Source organism: Zootoca vivipara, chromosome 2 (genome assembly GCF_963506605.1).
Source record: "Zootoca vivipara chromosome 2, rZooViv1.1, whole genome shotgun sequence".
Lineage (NCBI taxonomy): Eukaryota > Metazoa > Chordata > Lepidosauria > Squamata > Lacertidae > Zootoca > Zootoca vivipara.
In genome coordinates this window covers 70,782,523-70,797,255 of record NC_083277.1, presented here as the reverse complement: position 1 = coordinate 70,797,255, position 14,733 = coordinate 70,782,523, and the positions used below count along the sequence as shown (strand labels likewise).

Below are 14,733 nucleotides of genomic sequence, written 5' to 3'. Positions count from 1 at the left end.
AGATGAGTAGATAAGTGGCAAGCTGCCCCCACTCAACTGATGAAGAAAACCTAGCACCTTGTGGCAGTCCCCTGTCCTGTTGTGACATGGCTAGGCTTATGGACTTTTCCGTCCATAAGATGCCCCCTTGTATAAGGGACCTCCCCATTTTAAGAATATGAGGGGAGATGGCCCAAAGCTGTTGAGCCTTTCCCCCCCACGCAGCTGTGGGCAGGAAACACTCCCTAGATCGTTTCCCACATGCAGCGGCATTGGGGGAATTTGTGCTTCCTCTAGCCATCTGGATGTCCCCAGCTTTTTTACGTGATTTTTGAGTCAAAAAACCTCGACCAAAACACGAAAAAATACGGTACTTCAAAACCAGCAGTTTCTTCATTATTCTGTAGTAGCAGAGGAGTAAACTGCATAATGGATGGCCCACGTTCCAAATTTGCAAGCTTATAATAAAATGTTTCCTATTTATTCTTTTGTGCAGCTTGTTAGCCAGTTGGAAATGGAGGGAATGTAGGTATTGACTTTTAAGATTCCCTGTTTTTCATTCTTTAGCCAGAACCACCTCCAACAAACAAGTGGCAGCTGGACAACTGGCTGAACAAGGTGAATCCACATAAAGTATCACCAGCTTCTTCTGTGGACAGTAACATCCCATCAACACAAGGCTACAAAAATGAGGGCAGAGATCAGAGCACAGGGAGTGGATATGCAGATCAGAGTGGATCTAAAGAATCAATTTCTTCCACTCCTGGGAGGGATTCAAAAACCAGCCAGAAAGGATCAGAGAGCAATCGGGGTAGACAAAAGTCACCTGCTCAGAGTGACAGCATGACCCAAAGGAGGACTGTAGGTAAAAAACAGCCCAAAAAGACTGACAAACCATCTGTGGAAGAGCCCAGAGGGGGACTGAAAATAGAAAGTGAAACTCCAGTGGACATGACAACAAATATACCCTCTAACAGACACAAGGCAGCCACAAAAGGCTCTAGAAAGCCCAACATAAAGAAGGAGCCCAAATCTTCCCCTCGGCCTACAACCGAGAAAAAGAAGTGCAAGGTTGCAAACAAGTCCTCCCAGAAATCCAAGGAATTCATAGAAACAGATACCTCATCCTCTGATTCTGATGAGAATGAAAGCTTGCCTCCTTCATCACAAACCCCCAAATATTCTGAGAGCAATAGGACTCCTGTTAAACCCTCCATGGAGGAGGATGACAGCTTTTTACGGCAACGAATGTTCTCTCCTATGGAAGAGAAGGAACTCCTTTCACCACTCAGTGATCCTGATGAAAGGTATCCCCTTATTGTGAAGATTGACTTGAGCCTCTTAACCAGAATACCAGGGAAGCCTTTCAAAGACACAGACCCATCAAAAGTTGAGAGGAAGAATGTGTCTGAGAAGCATTCAAGAGAGCCCCAGAAAACATCCTCCGACAAAGGTTCCACCAAGGGCAAGCGGAAGCATAAGTTATGTCAGGTCAGTTTTCAGTATGTTGTTTTAGTGTCATCATCCAAATGGAGGGTTAAGGGAGTAGTCTTTCAAAACCTAGTGTCCTCTGTGCAATCAAAGATGTGTAGAAAAATGTAATGAACTGATTTAGCATTTTTAATTTTAGTTTTAAGGTCAGTTCTATGAAGGAAATAAAAAAATTAAGCAAAAGAATAAGAAAACATTATAATTCAGTTGCAATATTTGCATATTGCTGTAAACTAGCAATAGGTGTAACTCATACCCCAACCAACATTGCCAGTAGTCATGATTGTTTGGATCTGCAGTCCAGCAATATCTGGCTTTCCCTGTTGTTAAACCATAATTAAAAGTTTTCCATGAGCATGCAGATGGCTTCTGCTTTGTTCTTTTTAGTGGGAGCTACAAACCATAGTCCTTGGCTTAGTGCTTCATCATGTGAAGCCAAGATTTGTTCTTGATTTACTATGATCTCCTTGTTTGGATGTAATACTGAGCAAATGATCCAAACCACTAAATATTGTTTACTATAGTATGCAAACTGGGCCATTGCAATGTGATTTTTGCATTTAAGTTCACCTCAAATTTCTGTGGTTGGTTATAAATGTTGCCAGTAGTACTTCAGCCAGTAAGTAGTCTGACTAAAATGTATGTTGATATTTGCTTGATCTTTAATGTGAATGTAGCAAGATATCCATTAGCCAATAATCTATGTGCTAAACGGGAAGTTAATCGGTTTAAAAGGTAGTGAAATATGGAAAACTACACCCCATACATTGTTTATAGATACATGCTTAGAGGATTTAATTGTTACATATAGTCCTGTGTTGGTAAGAAAATGGGCTTGTGTGATCTTATCCATTTCTTGCATTATAGAGTTTTGCAACTTTATGGCATCATGCCAGTAGATGCCCTGTTTACATGGATAAAAATGTCTGCCTGAAAGTTACGCAAGGGAGCCTTAATCACACTTGTAGGCTTGGGTTGAAAATTTCTTTGGTGATTCTTCTTTTGTGAATGTTTTTCAGACCCAAGATAAGACGTTGTCAGTGTGCAGTGGCTATAGTAAAGCAGCTACACAACCAATGAGTTGGTGGTGGCTTAATAAAGTTATATATGTTAAAAACTATGCTGAATTTGGAACAAATACATGGCCATCTGTTTGGAATTAATGGCATGCATTTCAACCATTCCCTCTTGATAGTTGATCCACAGCTAAGCTAGCTATAGTTCGAGGACTCAAAGTGTCTTAAAAGTTGGGAAGGAAAAAAACAGCTCAGTAAAGATTGAGAGGCTTGGGTGAAATCCAGTGGCATCTGTCCAACAGCAGAGCAGGCACTGTTGGCAGATTCCAGATTCTCTTTCCCTACATCTTCTGCATGCCTCCAAAATCTTCTCCAGGGGGTTGGGTGATCCTTTGGAGCAAATTGGGAGGGACTTTGGGGAAGGCTGCAGGAGGAATGGGAAGTCCCGTCAAATAAGTGAATGACCACAGTGATGGCTATAGTCAGTGTAAGAAGCTCAGATGTATAAGCTAGGCACCAAATGGCATCTTAAACCTAGCTTGCTGTCACCGCAACAGAATGCCTATTCGCCAGGGGGTTGGACGGGATGACTCTAGGGTCCCCTTTCAATGCTATGATTCTATGATCTCAACTGCATTGCTTGACTGTAGCCTGTCCTTACAACAATTCACTTGTCCCAGTATGCAAGAAGGAGAAACACACACAGTAGAAATGGAAATGATATTAAATGTGAACTAAGGCAGATGTTTTTAAACTGTGGACGCCAACCTGGTGCCCAGGAATATCCTTGTAGGCATAATTGGACCCACACACCTGGGGAATATTGAACACTGACTATTGCCAATTGTTTGTTCTGACTGTCTTCCAACAATTTAAATACACTTAGTTCTTTTGCCTTTAATTTTAAAAGTGGGGCAAAATGTTATCTGAATGAGTGCACAAAGTGTTCACACTCCACTTCCCATATATATGAATTCTAAATGTGAAAACCCCCCCCCCATTTTTCTTGTGTAAAAAGCTTCATTAAATAATTCTAGTTGTTATTGTGACTGTGTTGGTGGGGCCACTCTAAATTTAAGCTGGGTCAGTTGTGTCACAGCTATTGCCAAAATCCTCTCAGCAACTATATGCACAATCTTTCATTAAAGGGTTATTAGGATTAATAAGATTTTTATAGAGTGTTTAAGGCATGTCTCAAAAATTCTCAATTCTGTTAGTCATTTGTGAAGCCCAGTCTAACAGCAATGTTAGTATATGTATTTATTTTTAAAAGCCATGTTTTATCACACAATGACGTCAATAGACACATCATATGTCAGGGCAATAAGCCAAGGTATAAACAATGGAGGCAGGAGAAAATTGCTGCATTCCAGTTCAAACACTTCCTAACTTACAACTGTTCCTCACTACAAAAGATTCTTCGTAGTCTTCTAAGACTCCATGAGACTAAGCATCTTGCAGGCCAGAAACAGCAAGATAGAGAAAGATGTTGAAATCATCAAGCTCAGCCCAGAAGGGATCGCCACTATCTCCCAATACTTTATGATGTGGCTATCTTCCTTATAGCTGTACACCTTAAGAATTTGTTGCAAACAACAGTAATTCAGACAACAGTAATTTTTAAAATGGGGGTGGTGGACTAGAACTAATGTCCTGTAACCAGCCCACTAAGACTTTTTTTACTGGCCCACCAGATACCTTCCACTTTTTCATGGTGGTAGTGGTGGTGGTGGTTACAAAAGAGAACACACATGCTGCAGTGTTCCCAGCAATTCTTCTTTCTCCTGTCTCCCTGTATTCTGTCTTTGCCAGTGTTTCCAGAGCCCTCAACTCTCATTGAACCAATTCTTGGCTAGCATTCCCTTTGCCTTCAGGAGTACTCGGCTTTCATTGCCCATGCTCGGAGGTGACTGGGAATTGCCAGAGGTTCCACCCACCTCCAAGTTTCATGAACAGCAAACAGCAGAGATCTTAAGAGTAATTTAAATCAATTAAGAGCCAGTGGGGCAAGTTAGGTCAGATAGCAAATTAGCAGGCACATCCCTCTTATAGTGGCTGTGTTTGCATGACCAAATCCTGGGTTAATATGTCAGGACATGTATGAGCTTGGTGCATTGGCAATTTCTCTCTTTTGTTGTCTCTTGACTTCTTCCCCCAGACAAGCAGTTAATCATAGTTTTCAATTATTATGTGTGAACTGAGAGCTATGGTTAATAGCATCCAAATAAACAGGATTCAAAAGCCAACTTTAAACCAGCTCGTGCATATTCTGGCTTGTTTTCCAGTTTTGCATGCCAAATTTGAAATATATAATATTGGAAGACTTGTAGTGCTGCATCGCAACCCTTTATTTGCATGAAGTCAAATAATAACTCCCATGGAAGGATTTGCATGAAATCACTATCCTCGATTTGCATGAAATCAGGATAGAGGAAAGGAGCAAAAAAGAAAGTAGAAGATGGACACACAGGAAAATGGAGGCTTTAAACAACAGCAGAGGTTTGAGTAAAGCAGAGATGGAACCAAACTGAGGGGGGTGGGGTGGTGATTTTAACCAGTGGCAGAGGTTTGAGTAGAGTGAACAGGGAGTAACACTGAGATGTGAAAGTGGCAGTTTAAAATGTTTTTAGTACTGTACAATGAAAATGAAACTGGGAAAGGTTCTGTTGCATTAGCTTTTTGATGTTTTCTTTTCTATTTTCCTTACCTGCTATTTCTTCATGTTAAAACTATTAGGTTTTTTTAAAAAATAATAAAAAAAACACCTCAGCATGCCCTTCTTCCTGATTTATTTAAACCTCTGATGTTGTTTAAAACTTCATTTCAGTGCCCCTATATTCCTGCTTTACTTTAAATTTCTGCCCTTGTTTGAGTACAGCGAGAAGATGGAAGCAATTGGGGGGGGGGAGAGGAATGGCTGCTTTAACCTTCTTCCTCTTCCATTCCTTAGCTGCCTCATGTGATATGGATCCCTCAAGTATTCCACAGTACCTTCCCACAAAGCATTTCACTCTTGGTACCGCATGTTGCCTTATTGAAGTTCCACATTCAATGTAGTAATTTGGAAGATACACCCATATTTGGACAACATCCGTCAACTGAATTTAACTTTCCCTCACTAAACAAGCTGACAGGCTTGTTCGTTATGATTCTGTTAATCTAAAAGATACAGTAGCATGTATCATTATGGGATGTGTGCACCAAGGGAGCACCAAGGGACAAGGCATGGAAAATGAGTGATCTGTGTTCAAGAGAGAGCTGAAAAAGTGGGAAGAGTAAAAGGGAAAAAAGGTGTGAATGTGAAAATGGGGTGGCAAAAAGGAGGTAATAGGAAGCATAGGCATGGGGTTAAATGTGGAAGCAAGGGAATGAAAGGTTCTGCAAAATATGAGGAGAAGGGGAAGCTCTAGGGCAGGGGTCCCCAGACTACGGCCCGGGGGCCGGATGCGGCCCAATTGGCCTGCCAATCCTGCCCGCGACGACGCCCGCCGCCCGCTCTTATGGCGCGCAGCGCGGCAGCGCTCTTCCGGGTCGGGAAAAAAGCGCCGAAAATCCTTTGTGCGCATGCGTATGGGCCTCTCCCGACCCGGAAGAGGTCATTTCTGGTGCACTTCCGGGTTGGGGGAGGCCCATATGCATGCGCACAACGGATTTTTGGCGCTTTTCCACCCTGGAAGGGCGCCGCCGCTCCAGTAAGCGCCCGTGCGCATGCGCACGGGCGCGCACTCCCCCGTCCTCCGGCCCGCCGCGCGATTGGCGCGGTGGGAACCGGCCCAAATGCCGGTAAGTCTGGGGACCCCTGCTCTAGGGTCTTAATGAGGATGGCAGGGGCTTGGTAAGCGGAGTGAGCGGGGCCACAGTACCTAGTACATTTATGTTATTTCATTTATATTTTTACCACATTAATGAACACGCTTAAAAAGTAATTTAGGCTTAACATGTGCATTTGCAAGGAGCAGTTTACAAATAGTAAGTGTGTATTTTGCTAAATATTAAAGTAAGGCTTTAAATTGCACATTTCTTAGCATAGTAAATAGGATTACATTTTCGCTGGTGAGATCCAGTATAGAGACTCTCGTGTCAGCATGACAAGACCAGTTGCTGTTTTGACAGTCTATAGTGGGAGTAAACTGAGCTGTCACATTTTTGCATGCATGAAGCTATTAAAGCCACACTTAGTTCTCCTTGTATTGCAGCAGTATGACAGCTACAATTCTTCAGCCTTATGTTCATTTTGTCAGTAGGATTTATTGACACTATCTTGTACAGTTCCTGCAGGGAATGTTTTTATTAGTCGCTGTATTATTATCTTTATCCTGTAAGTGGCTTGTTAAATCATTGTGGTGGTCTGTGAAACATAGCTGCACTTATTTAATGTGAGATCATCAAACTTTGTGGTTGTTTCATTTTAGAATGCAGAAGAAAGCCGAGGCGTTGAAAGCAAGAAAACTAAACTAGAAGAAAAGGCTCCTTCAGCACACAAAACTTCCAGTAACAGAGAGTGAGTGCCTGTCTACACTATGTAAGATCTGAAATGCATGAAGCAGAAGGTTTGCTCAGAGCACACAGTTTTAAAAGTGGTCCATTTGCACACAAAGTTCCAGTTTTTGTTTGATCAGTTGCCCCTGCAGAATTGTCAGATTGCTTTCTTTAAAAGAAATCTCAATTTTGGGTTGACACAGCACTTGTTCAAAGGTAAAATTGGGGGTAAATGTATATCTGCTTTTAGCAAGTATTTCTTATAAAAAAGCTGCCATGTCAAATGCCCCACCACACGTTTAACATTTGGTAGTTTAAATTGCAGTTTGTCCATTCTGAAGAGACAGCTTATAAGAGCTCCATTTTTTTTTGTAAGTGGGCACCTTTCTGGATTATAGCTCATCATCTCTACCTTTTTAGATCGGGTCACCATCCTTTTTCAAGCAGTGGGAATATTTGAATTTTGAGAATGCTTTGGGCAGCAGTCCCAAATTGTTGCACTGCAATCCCCATAATCTCTAACCATTTGCATCAAACAACATCCCGGGACGGGGGTGTCACAAGCTCCTATTCTTGATTTAGAGGAAGATTTTTCTGTTTAATGTACTTTTAGAGCTGCCATATTTTCTTCAATCTTACATGGGATATTTTTGCTAGTGTTACTTGAACCATGGAATGGGTTTGCATAGGTTCATGGTGGCAATAACTTGCATTGGTTATTTCCCCCCCCTTCCCCGTGGGGCAGATCATCAAAGCAGAGTGCTGTTAAGGAGAAGGATCATCTTCCGTCTCCAGCCACAACCCCAGCCACCCAGAAGGATTCCAAGCAAGAGCATGGCTCTCGGAAGAGAACCGTCAGTCAGTCGTCTTCCTTGAAATCAAGCAGTAACAATAACAAGGAGAGTAGCAGCAGCAAAGGTAGCTCTTCTAAACAAAAGAAGACTGAAGGGAAGGCCTCAAGTAATACCAAGGAAGCAAAGGTAAAAAGATTATACTTCCATCATAGTTTTCCCTTGCCCATAATCTTTTGTTTGCACTTTTTGTAAAACCAAGCCCTCTTCAGAAGAAACCCTTACATGTTGAACAAAAAATGGGAGCAGGGCTGCATTGACTGACCTGACATCACACATGCTAGCTTGGCCTGCCCTCTTGTCCATGCCCACATCACAGACATTTGCAAGGAGGTAGCCTTCCTTTGTGTACTCTTGTACCAGCAAAGGCATCCATGTAATGTGGAACCAGTAGAATTTCAGGTTGCATGGATGCCTTTGTTAGTACAGCTGTAAGCACAACGGGTTTCTCTTTGCAGACAGTCATGCTATATGCTTTTAGACGTCAGAGGGTGGGGCTTGTTTTCCACTCAGACATTGTAGGAGTATTTGACTGTTTTGTCTGGCTAAGGCTAGAATTTCACAGCTTTTGAGTTCTCTAATTGAGACACGACAGCTTGGGGTTTATATGATACCTGTTGGAGCAGGGTGGTCCAATGCGTGGCCCAGGGGGTGTATATGACCCTCAATGCCTTTTGGGGTTCCCCTGGCAACATTTGATGTCCCCTCCAAAGGAGAAGGTGTGAGGGCTCTGACAGGGTCCTAGAGTCTGCACAAGGGCTGGTTGGGCGAGGCGGGTGTGTGTGTGTGTCAGATTTTGGCCTTGCTTCCCCCACCCCATGTGACGAGGCAGTGTGTAGCCTGTGGATTATTTGCTGAAGTGATATGAAAAGTTGTACCACCCTGTGTTAGAGGAACCTTTGTGGACATGAGCACACCTTTAAGTAGACAACAGAGTTGATATGTTGCTTGCTGGTAGTTCCTAGACTGCAAATGTTACTCTGAATTGGAGGTTTTCTGTTCATCAGTGGTCAGTGTTTTAATAATAGGAACACAGTACTAGATAAACTAGCAAGTGAAAGTAAATTTGCTTATGCCTGAGGCAAAACTGGAGCATTGTAGAAACTAGGACAATGGGAGGATCTTAGAAAGTAAACAAGTGGCTAAATACTTTACCAAGGAATGCAGCTCCAAAAGTCTTGATTTTTTGAGCCAACTAGAGTTGGACTAAACAGTGCCTTCATGGGGGAAATTCCAAAGAGCTTGTGTATGTGGCAGGAGTTGGTTTTTAATAGATTTTTTGGCACCCTTCTTTTAAGCCTACACTGAGTCATGTCTGGACCAATTTAAAATTAGGGTAATTAGTTTCCCCTCATAGTTCTGCTGGGTTTTAATAATCCTCCTGCTAGGGTAGTATTGATGTGTTCTATTAATGCATTAGCCTAGTTGGCCGAGTTTCATTATTGAAGCAGAATTTGGTTTACCTGTTTTGTAAACAATTTAACATACAGATGATGATTGAAAGAAAAACTAAAGTTGAATAAAAAGAAGACTGTAGACTCCTTTCAGATGTTAAAAGGGCAGTGTGACGCTTCTTGCTCCCCATGTTCCCTGTGAACCCGGTTCCAGGTGAACCCTTAGGAGTCTCAAGCTAGAGGGTTTTCTTTTTTTCTGTCATTGGGCACCTTGGCTATCATGCTTCTCTGTTTCCTTGGTTTATCAGCTGCCATTGGCGTAATTAACACTAGAGATCCTTTGTATCCCCCTGCCTTTGTTTGTTCCCTCTCATGGAGGAAGTACAAGCCAGTTAAACTTGTGTTGTATGAAACTCCCTCCCTTCCTTTCACACCTTCTAACTATCATTTTCCTCGTGATTTCACACAGACTCCCAAGTTCAAGTGCACACACAAGGTTTCTCTCTCTTTGTATCATTGCTTGTAACCTTTCGATTTGCGTGCTTTCACACCCCAGCTCCATACCTTTCTCTGCCTCTCGCTGTTTTTCTCTACATTCCTCACTTACAAGCTCTCTCCCTGCTGCTTTTCCCAGCAGCCAATCAGCCCATTTCCTCCCCCTTCCTTTTTCCCCTCTCACTGCGCCTACAAGCACACACAGTTGCTTGTTCTGCTGCGTTTCCCTCTTTTTGCTTCCACTTCCCTCCAGAGTCTCTTGCTGTTGGTGAGCTTTAGGACCCACCCCACTGGCTGCTTGTGCCTCTTTAATCCTGACAGGGTGGGACAGGTCAGCGCCTTCAAAGCCCTTGACACCCCCCAGCCTTCCAACTGGGCCCCTCCCTTCCCGGGCAGATTGACAGCTAGAAAGACTGCTTCTCTGCTGCCACCTCTACTCACAAAAGTACGGGAGGAACAGAGAGGTGCTAAAAGCCCTGGGAGTGGGGTTGGCACATTGCACCTCTGCATTACTGTGATGTATTTTAAGTTCAAGTTCAATAGGGGAAACAGCTGTTGGAAAGTTGGAAGAGGGAGTGAGACATAACAGTGATTACGGAGAACTGTTGGGGACGCGGGAGCAGTGATAAGAATGGTGGGCACCTGAAAAGTTTGCTGTAGTCATTAAATTTCAGAACTTTGGCCACCCTGGAACTTGTAGCTTTCTTTGGAAAAAAGTATTGCACTTCGTCTGGAAAGTAAAATATCTTTGGTTGCATGCTGCACTGTTACATAATGGCAATATTCAGCCCTTGCTCAGGCATCTGACTGTAACTTGATCCTTCCTGCATAATTCTACTGCAGCATAGGTTGGAACAGCACTGAGAGCGGAGACCTAACAAAGCTGTATAGCTGTGAGCATTAGAAAATGCCTAATTGTATTAATTAATTATATGCAAACAATAACAGTTTGTCCCTAATCGAAAAGTGCCCCTGTTGTGTTTTGAATCTGTTGGAGTCCATATGGCAACATCTGTGTCGGTCAAGCTATATATGTGGTAAACATGAATGGTGGTACACATCTGGATTGCATTTAGCCAGCCTGAGCTCAGCAAGTGAAGCACAAGCAGTGAATATTTGTTCGCCAAAAAAAATCAGTGTTTTAACTAATTGTGGTCTGTCTTCTTTCAAGGAGAAGCTTTTAAATAATTCTTCAAACTGCCCTTCTGCCTCCACCATGACTACAGATAACTCGAAGTCCCGGAGAGCAAAGCTAGTGTTTGATGACAGGTGAGAACAGATAGAAGTCAGGCAGTTGATCTCTATGTTACCAAGAATGTGTGATGAATATTTTTACTGATATCTATGTGTCATCCATTTTAGGCTTTTTGCTCTGTTTTTCTGACATGATAGTTTGGGTACCTTTGCACTCATCTGTTGCAAGGAGTTACAGCTGCCAGGGATGAAAAGCAGCATGATGCCGTCTATTTCTGCAAACCTGCAGATCTTCTCTGAGCTGAATTAGTTCCTGTCTCCTCCCAAAAATACACTGTTTGCCAGAGAAGGGGCACAGCTCAATGGCACAGCATATGCTTCGCACGAGAAGGGTCCCAGGTTCAATCCCAGACATTTCCTTCAGGGAGGGCTGAGATAGATTCCAGCCTGAAACCCTGGAGAGCCTCTGCCAGTCATTGCAGATCAGGGGCTGGGACCACCAGCCCAATCTTGGCCTGCCAGAAAATCCACTTTGGCCCACAAGGCCATTTTCCTTAAACCATGCCCACCAGTCCAAACATGTTTTGTTGTGGAATCGAAGGCTAGTACTATGTATCTGCTGTGCAAAGCTAGTAACACAGACCCAACACCAGTACCAAAGCAAATGTAATTCCTTTGCTCCAGAACAGTGAGACCACATTGTAAGCCAAAGTGCCACTGTATGGATGCAATGCATTGTGCCTGTGCACGAGGGGTGTGTTGCGAGCATTGTCAGGCCAGGAAATTAGGGCTCCTCACACTGTATCCTGCAGCTTAGAGCTCCTAGATAACCCTCAATAAATGGGAAAGGCACCAAAGGGTAAGACTGCTCTGATATTATCAGTCTCATAGATTTCATTTTATGTTGCAGGACTTACTCAGCAGATCACTACTTGCAAGAAGCAAAGAAATTAAAGCACAATGCTGATGCATTGGTAAGGAAAATGCTAAACTGTTGTTTACTTAGAGGCATTGCTTATTGTCCTAGGTTGGCATGATTCCCCCCCCCCAAACTATTTTCCTGACACTGTAGTAGTAATCCTCACTTTTATGAGTTGGTTATCAAAAGGCTTTATATTTTTTCAGTCTGACAGGTTTGAGAAAGCTGTGTACTACCTTGATGCCGTAGTGTCGTTCATTGAATGTGGGAATGCATTGGAGAAAAATGCTCAGGAATCAAAGTCCCCGTTCCCTATGTATTCTGAAACTGTGGAGCTGATCAAGTAAGTGATACAGAACATGCAAAAAGCATTGTCATCAAAATGTGGATTAGAAGGTCTGGCACGAGTGCCTTAGTAAAACATTGAACAAAAATATTCCACACTCGGTATTTTTCATTTTGGGGTTAACTACAGATTTTCTGGCACAAAGAAGAAAGCACGAATCTCACATTTTTGCATTAAAGAATTGTGAATAAGAACTGAATGTTTTGACCTGACAATTGTTTACATTATTTTTTGGTTGCAGGTACACTATGAAACTGAAGAATTACTCAGCACCAGATGCTACTGCAGCAGACAAAAGGCTAGCAGTGCTGTGGTATGTACAGTTTGAGCAATTACGGTACAGTTAAATAGCCTTGAAGGCAGATTATACCTGTATAATAGACATTTTGTGATAAGGAAAAAACCAAGGTTTACTATCCAGCCCAATACTGTTTGTTCTTGACTGGCAAAAGCTCTTCAAGATGTCAAGGAGAAGTCCATGCTTCTACTTGGGATTCAGTATCACTTTAATCTTCTTTGAATTCCAACTGTTCTAGTACTCTTGCTTATGTGACAGAAGTGCACTGTACATTCCCATCACATAGCTGTTATCATTTGTACTGCCAGTGGCAATATTCCAAAGCAATAGATATTTTACAAGTTTACTGTAGTCACCTCATTATTATGTGCCATAAAATAATACATTTAATATTTTACTCCCCCCAGGCCAATTTTTGGTTAGTCATGTCATGTTTTATTATTTGTTTGCACAATTTCGTAACAAGAGAATTATATATATATATTAAAGTGATGGTGTTATTTCTTTTACTAGTCTTAGATGCCAGTCCCTGTTATACTTAAGACTTTTCAAATTGAAGAAGGAGAGTGCCCTGAAGTATTCCAAGACATTGACTGAACATCTAAAGGTAAAAAACAAGTTCAATGTAGCTTTGGAAAGAAATTGCCTAACCCAAAGGGTTATTCATTGTGATCATCATGCTCCTCTATGCAGGAGTGGTTTTGGGAGCGGTATAGTTAAACTTGATGAATTGTGTGTGTAAGACATTTCGTATTGGGCGTCTAATAAATCAAATGAATAATAGTACATCAACATACTTGGTGACTCTGCTGTATTTTCCAGATTTTATTGTACAATTTATTGAATGGGTTGTTTTTCCTCAACAGAATTCCTATAACAATTCTCAAGCACCATCACCTGGTTTGGGAAGGTAAGTGTTTCTTTAATATACTATACTGGGTTTTATCCAATGATGCCATTCAGAAAGGCCTCTGTCAGCGGAACAGGGAGGAAAGCATTTTTCAGCAACCACTCCTCCATTCTGTGCTCCATAGTTGTCTCTGGAGAGCCACACAAGCTTCTAGAGCAGATTTGGGGTTTGGTGCAGCAGCATGAGGAAACACTGAAAATTTCTATCCTCCCTGTTTGCTGATGGAAGCCTTACAGTCAGTTGAACAGCACTGTTGGATACAACCAAAATGAGAAATCTAGCTGTTGATACTTGGATCATCAGATAAGTGGTGGTTTCTGTCTTCTCTCATATTCCTTCATTTTCTCTAAGGGTCTGTGCACTGTTGCATTCTGAGGCTTTAATGTGGTAGACTTTTTTTTCTTCTAGAAAAACATGCAGATTTTCAAGATTTATTTCCATTTCTCAAAGGACTGTATTCAGTCTCCCACAAATTTAGAGGGATGAGCACTAATAATTAACTGACAAGATTATCACAACATTAATGTTACTCGTAGCACTTACTGGAAGTACAACATGGTTTAAATAAGAGTTTGCACACACGGGTCTAGTAGCAATAATATATTGGCAATATATTTGTATGCAGTGTTACATAAACCTCCAGGAAGATTTAGCCCCCTCTGTGTCAGGGTGTATGAATGCAAAAGGTTGCTATATGGGTGGTTAATCCCATATCTAGCATCCTGGACTGTACACAATGTGATATGTGCTGAATTAGATCTATAAGTAATGGGTGACGTCAATTTTAATACTGGTAGTTCTAATTGTCCCTATAGAGTGAATGTCAGAATATAGTTTTAATATTACATAACTTTGTCAGTATCACATATCTTCTCTTTTGGCTTAATGTTGATGGTGGCAAACAAATGTGTGTGATGTTTTTAATTGTTAGCAAACCAGTCAGCATGCCGTCTCCAGTCTCTCCGAAGTTGTCTCCGGGAAATTCAGGAAATTACTCTTCAGGGTCAACCAACCCTTCAGGGAGCACATCTTCAGTTACTATTCCACAACGGATACACCAGATGGCAGCCAGCTATGTCCAGGTTACTTCCAATTTTCTGTATGCCACTGAAATTTGGGACCAAGCTGATCAGCTTGCCAGAGAGCAAAAGGGTAAGACTTGGCTGCGTTAATCTACCATCAGGTCTAGTCAAATAGACCATGACATTTAGAGTTTTGTTTAATCAGTACTTAAATTATTGCTGGTGTTGGTTCAGTCTTCAGATGCACAAAGATCAGAGGTGGGTTTCAAGCTCATTCAGTAGCACACTTAGAAACCCTCCCACTATCAGGAATCATGTATTGTCAGATCACAGGGAGAA

At 42.0% G+C, this 14,733-nt stretch overlaps 1 protein-coding gene across 4 annotated transcripts in view; it reads left to right on the top strand.

Moving 5' to 3' along the window:
* AFF4 (ALF transcription elongation factor 4) overlaps nucleotides 1-14,733 on the top strand; it is a 56,196-nt gene that overhangs the window by 35,189 nt on the left and 6,274 nt on the right. For all 4 annotated transcript variants that reach the window (XM_035105381.2, XM_035105383.2, XM_035105382.2 and 1 more), the window contains 10 exons: nucleotides 547-1,470; nucleotides 6,899-6,987; nucleotides 7,711-7,945; nucleotides 10,877-10,974; nucleotides 11,810-11,873; nucleotides 12,025-12,161; nucleotides 12,406-12,477; nucleotides 12,976-13,069; nucleotides 13,329-13,372; nucleotides 14,304-14,524. In XM_035105381.2, the coding sequence (XP_034961272.1) occupies nucleotides 547-1,470; nucleotides 6,899-6,987; nucleotides 7,711-7,945; nucleotides 10,877-10,974; nucleotides 11,810-11,873; nucleotides 12,025-12,161; nucleotides 12,406-12,477; nucleotides 12,976-13,069; nucleotides 13,329-13,372; nucleotides 14,304-14,524 (1,978 nt within the window). The remainder of the gene's footprint in view (nucleotides 1-546; nucleotides 1,471-6,898; nucleotides 6,988-7,710; nucleotides 7,946-10,876; nucleotides 10,975-11,809; nucleotides 11,874-12,024; nucleotides 12,162-12,405; nucleotides 12,478-12,975; nucleotides 13,070-13,328; nucleotides 13,373-14,303; nucleotides 14,525-14,733) is intronic.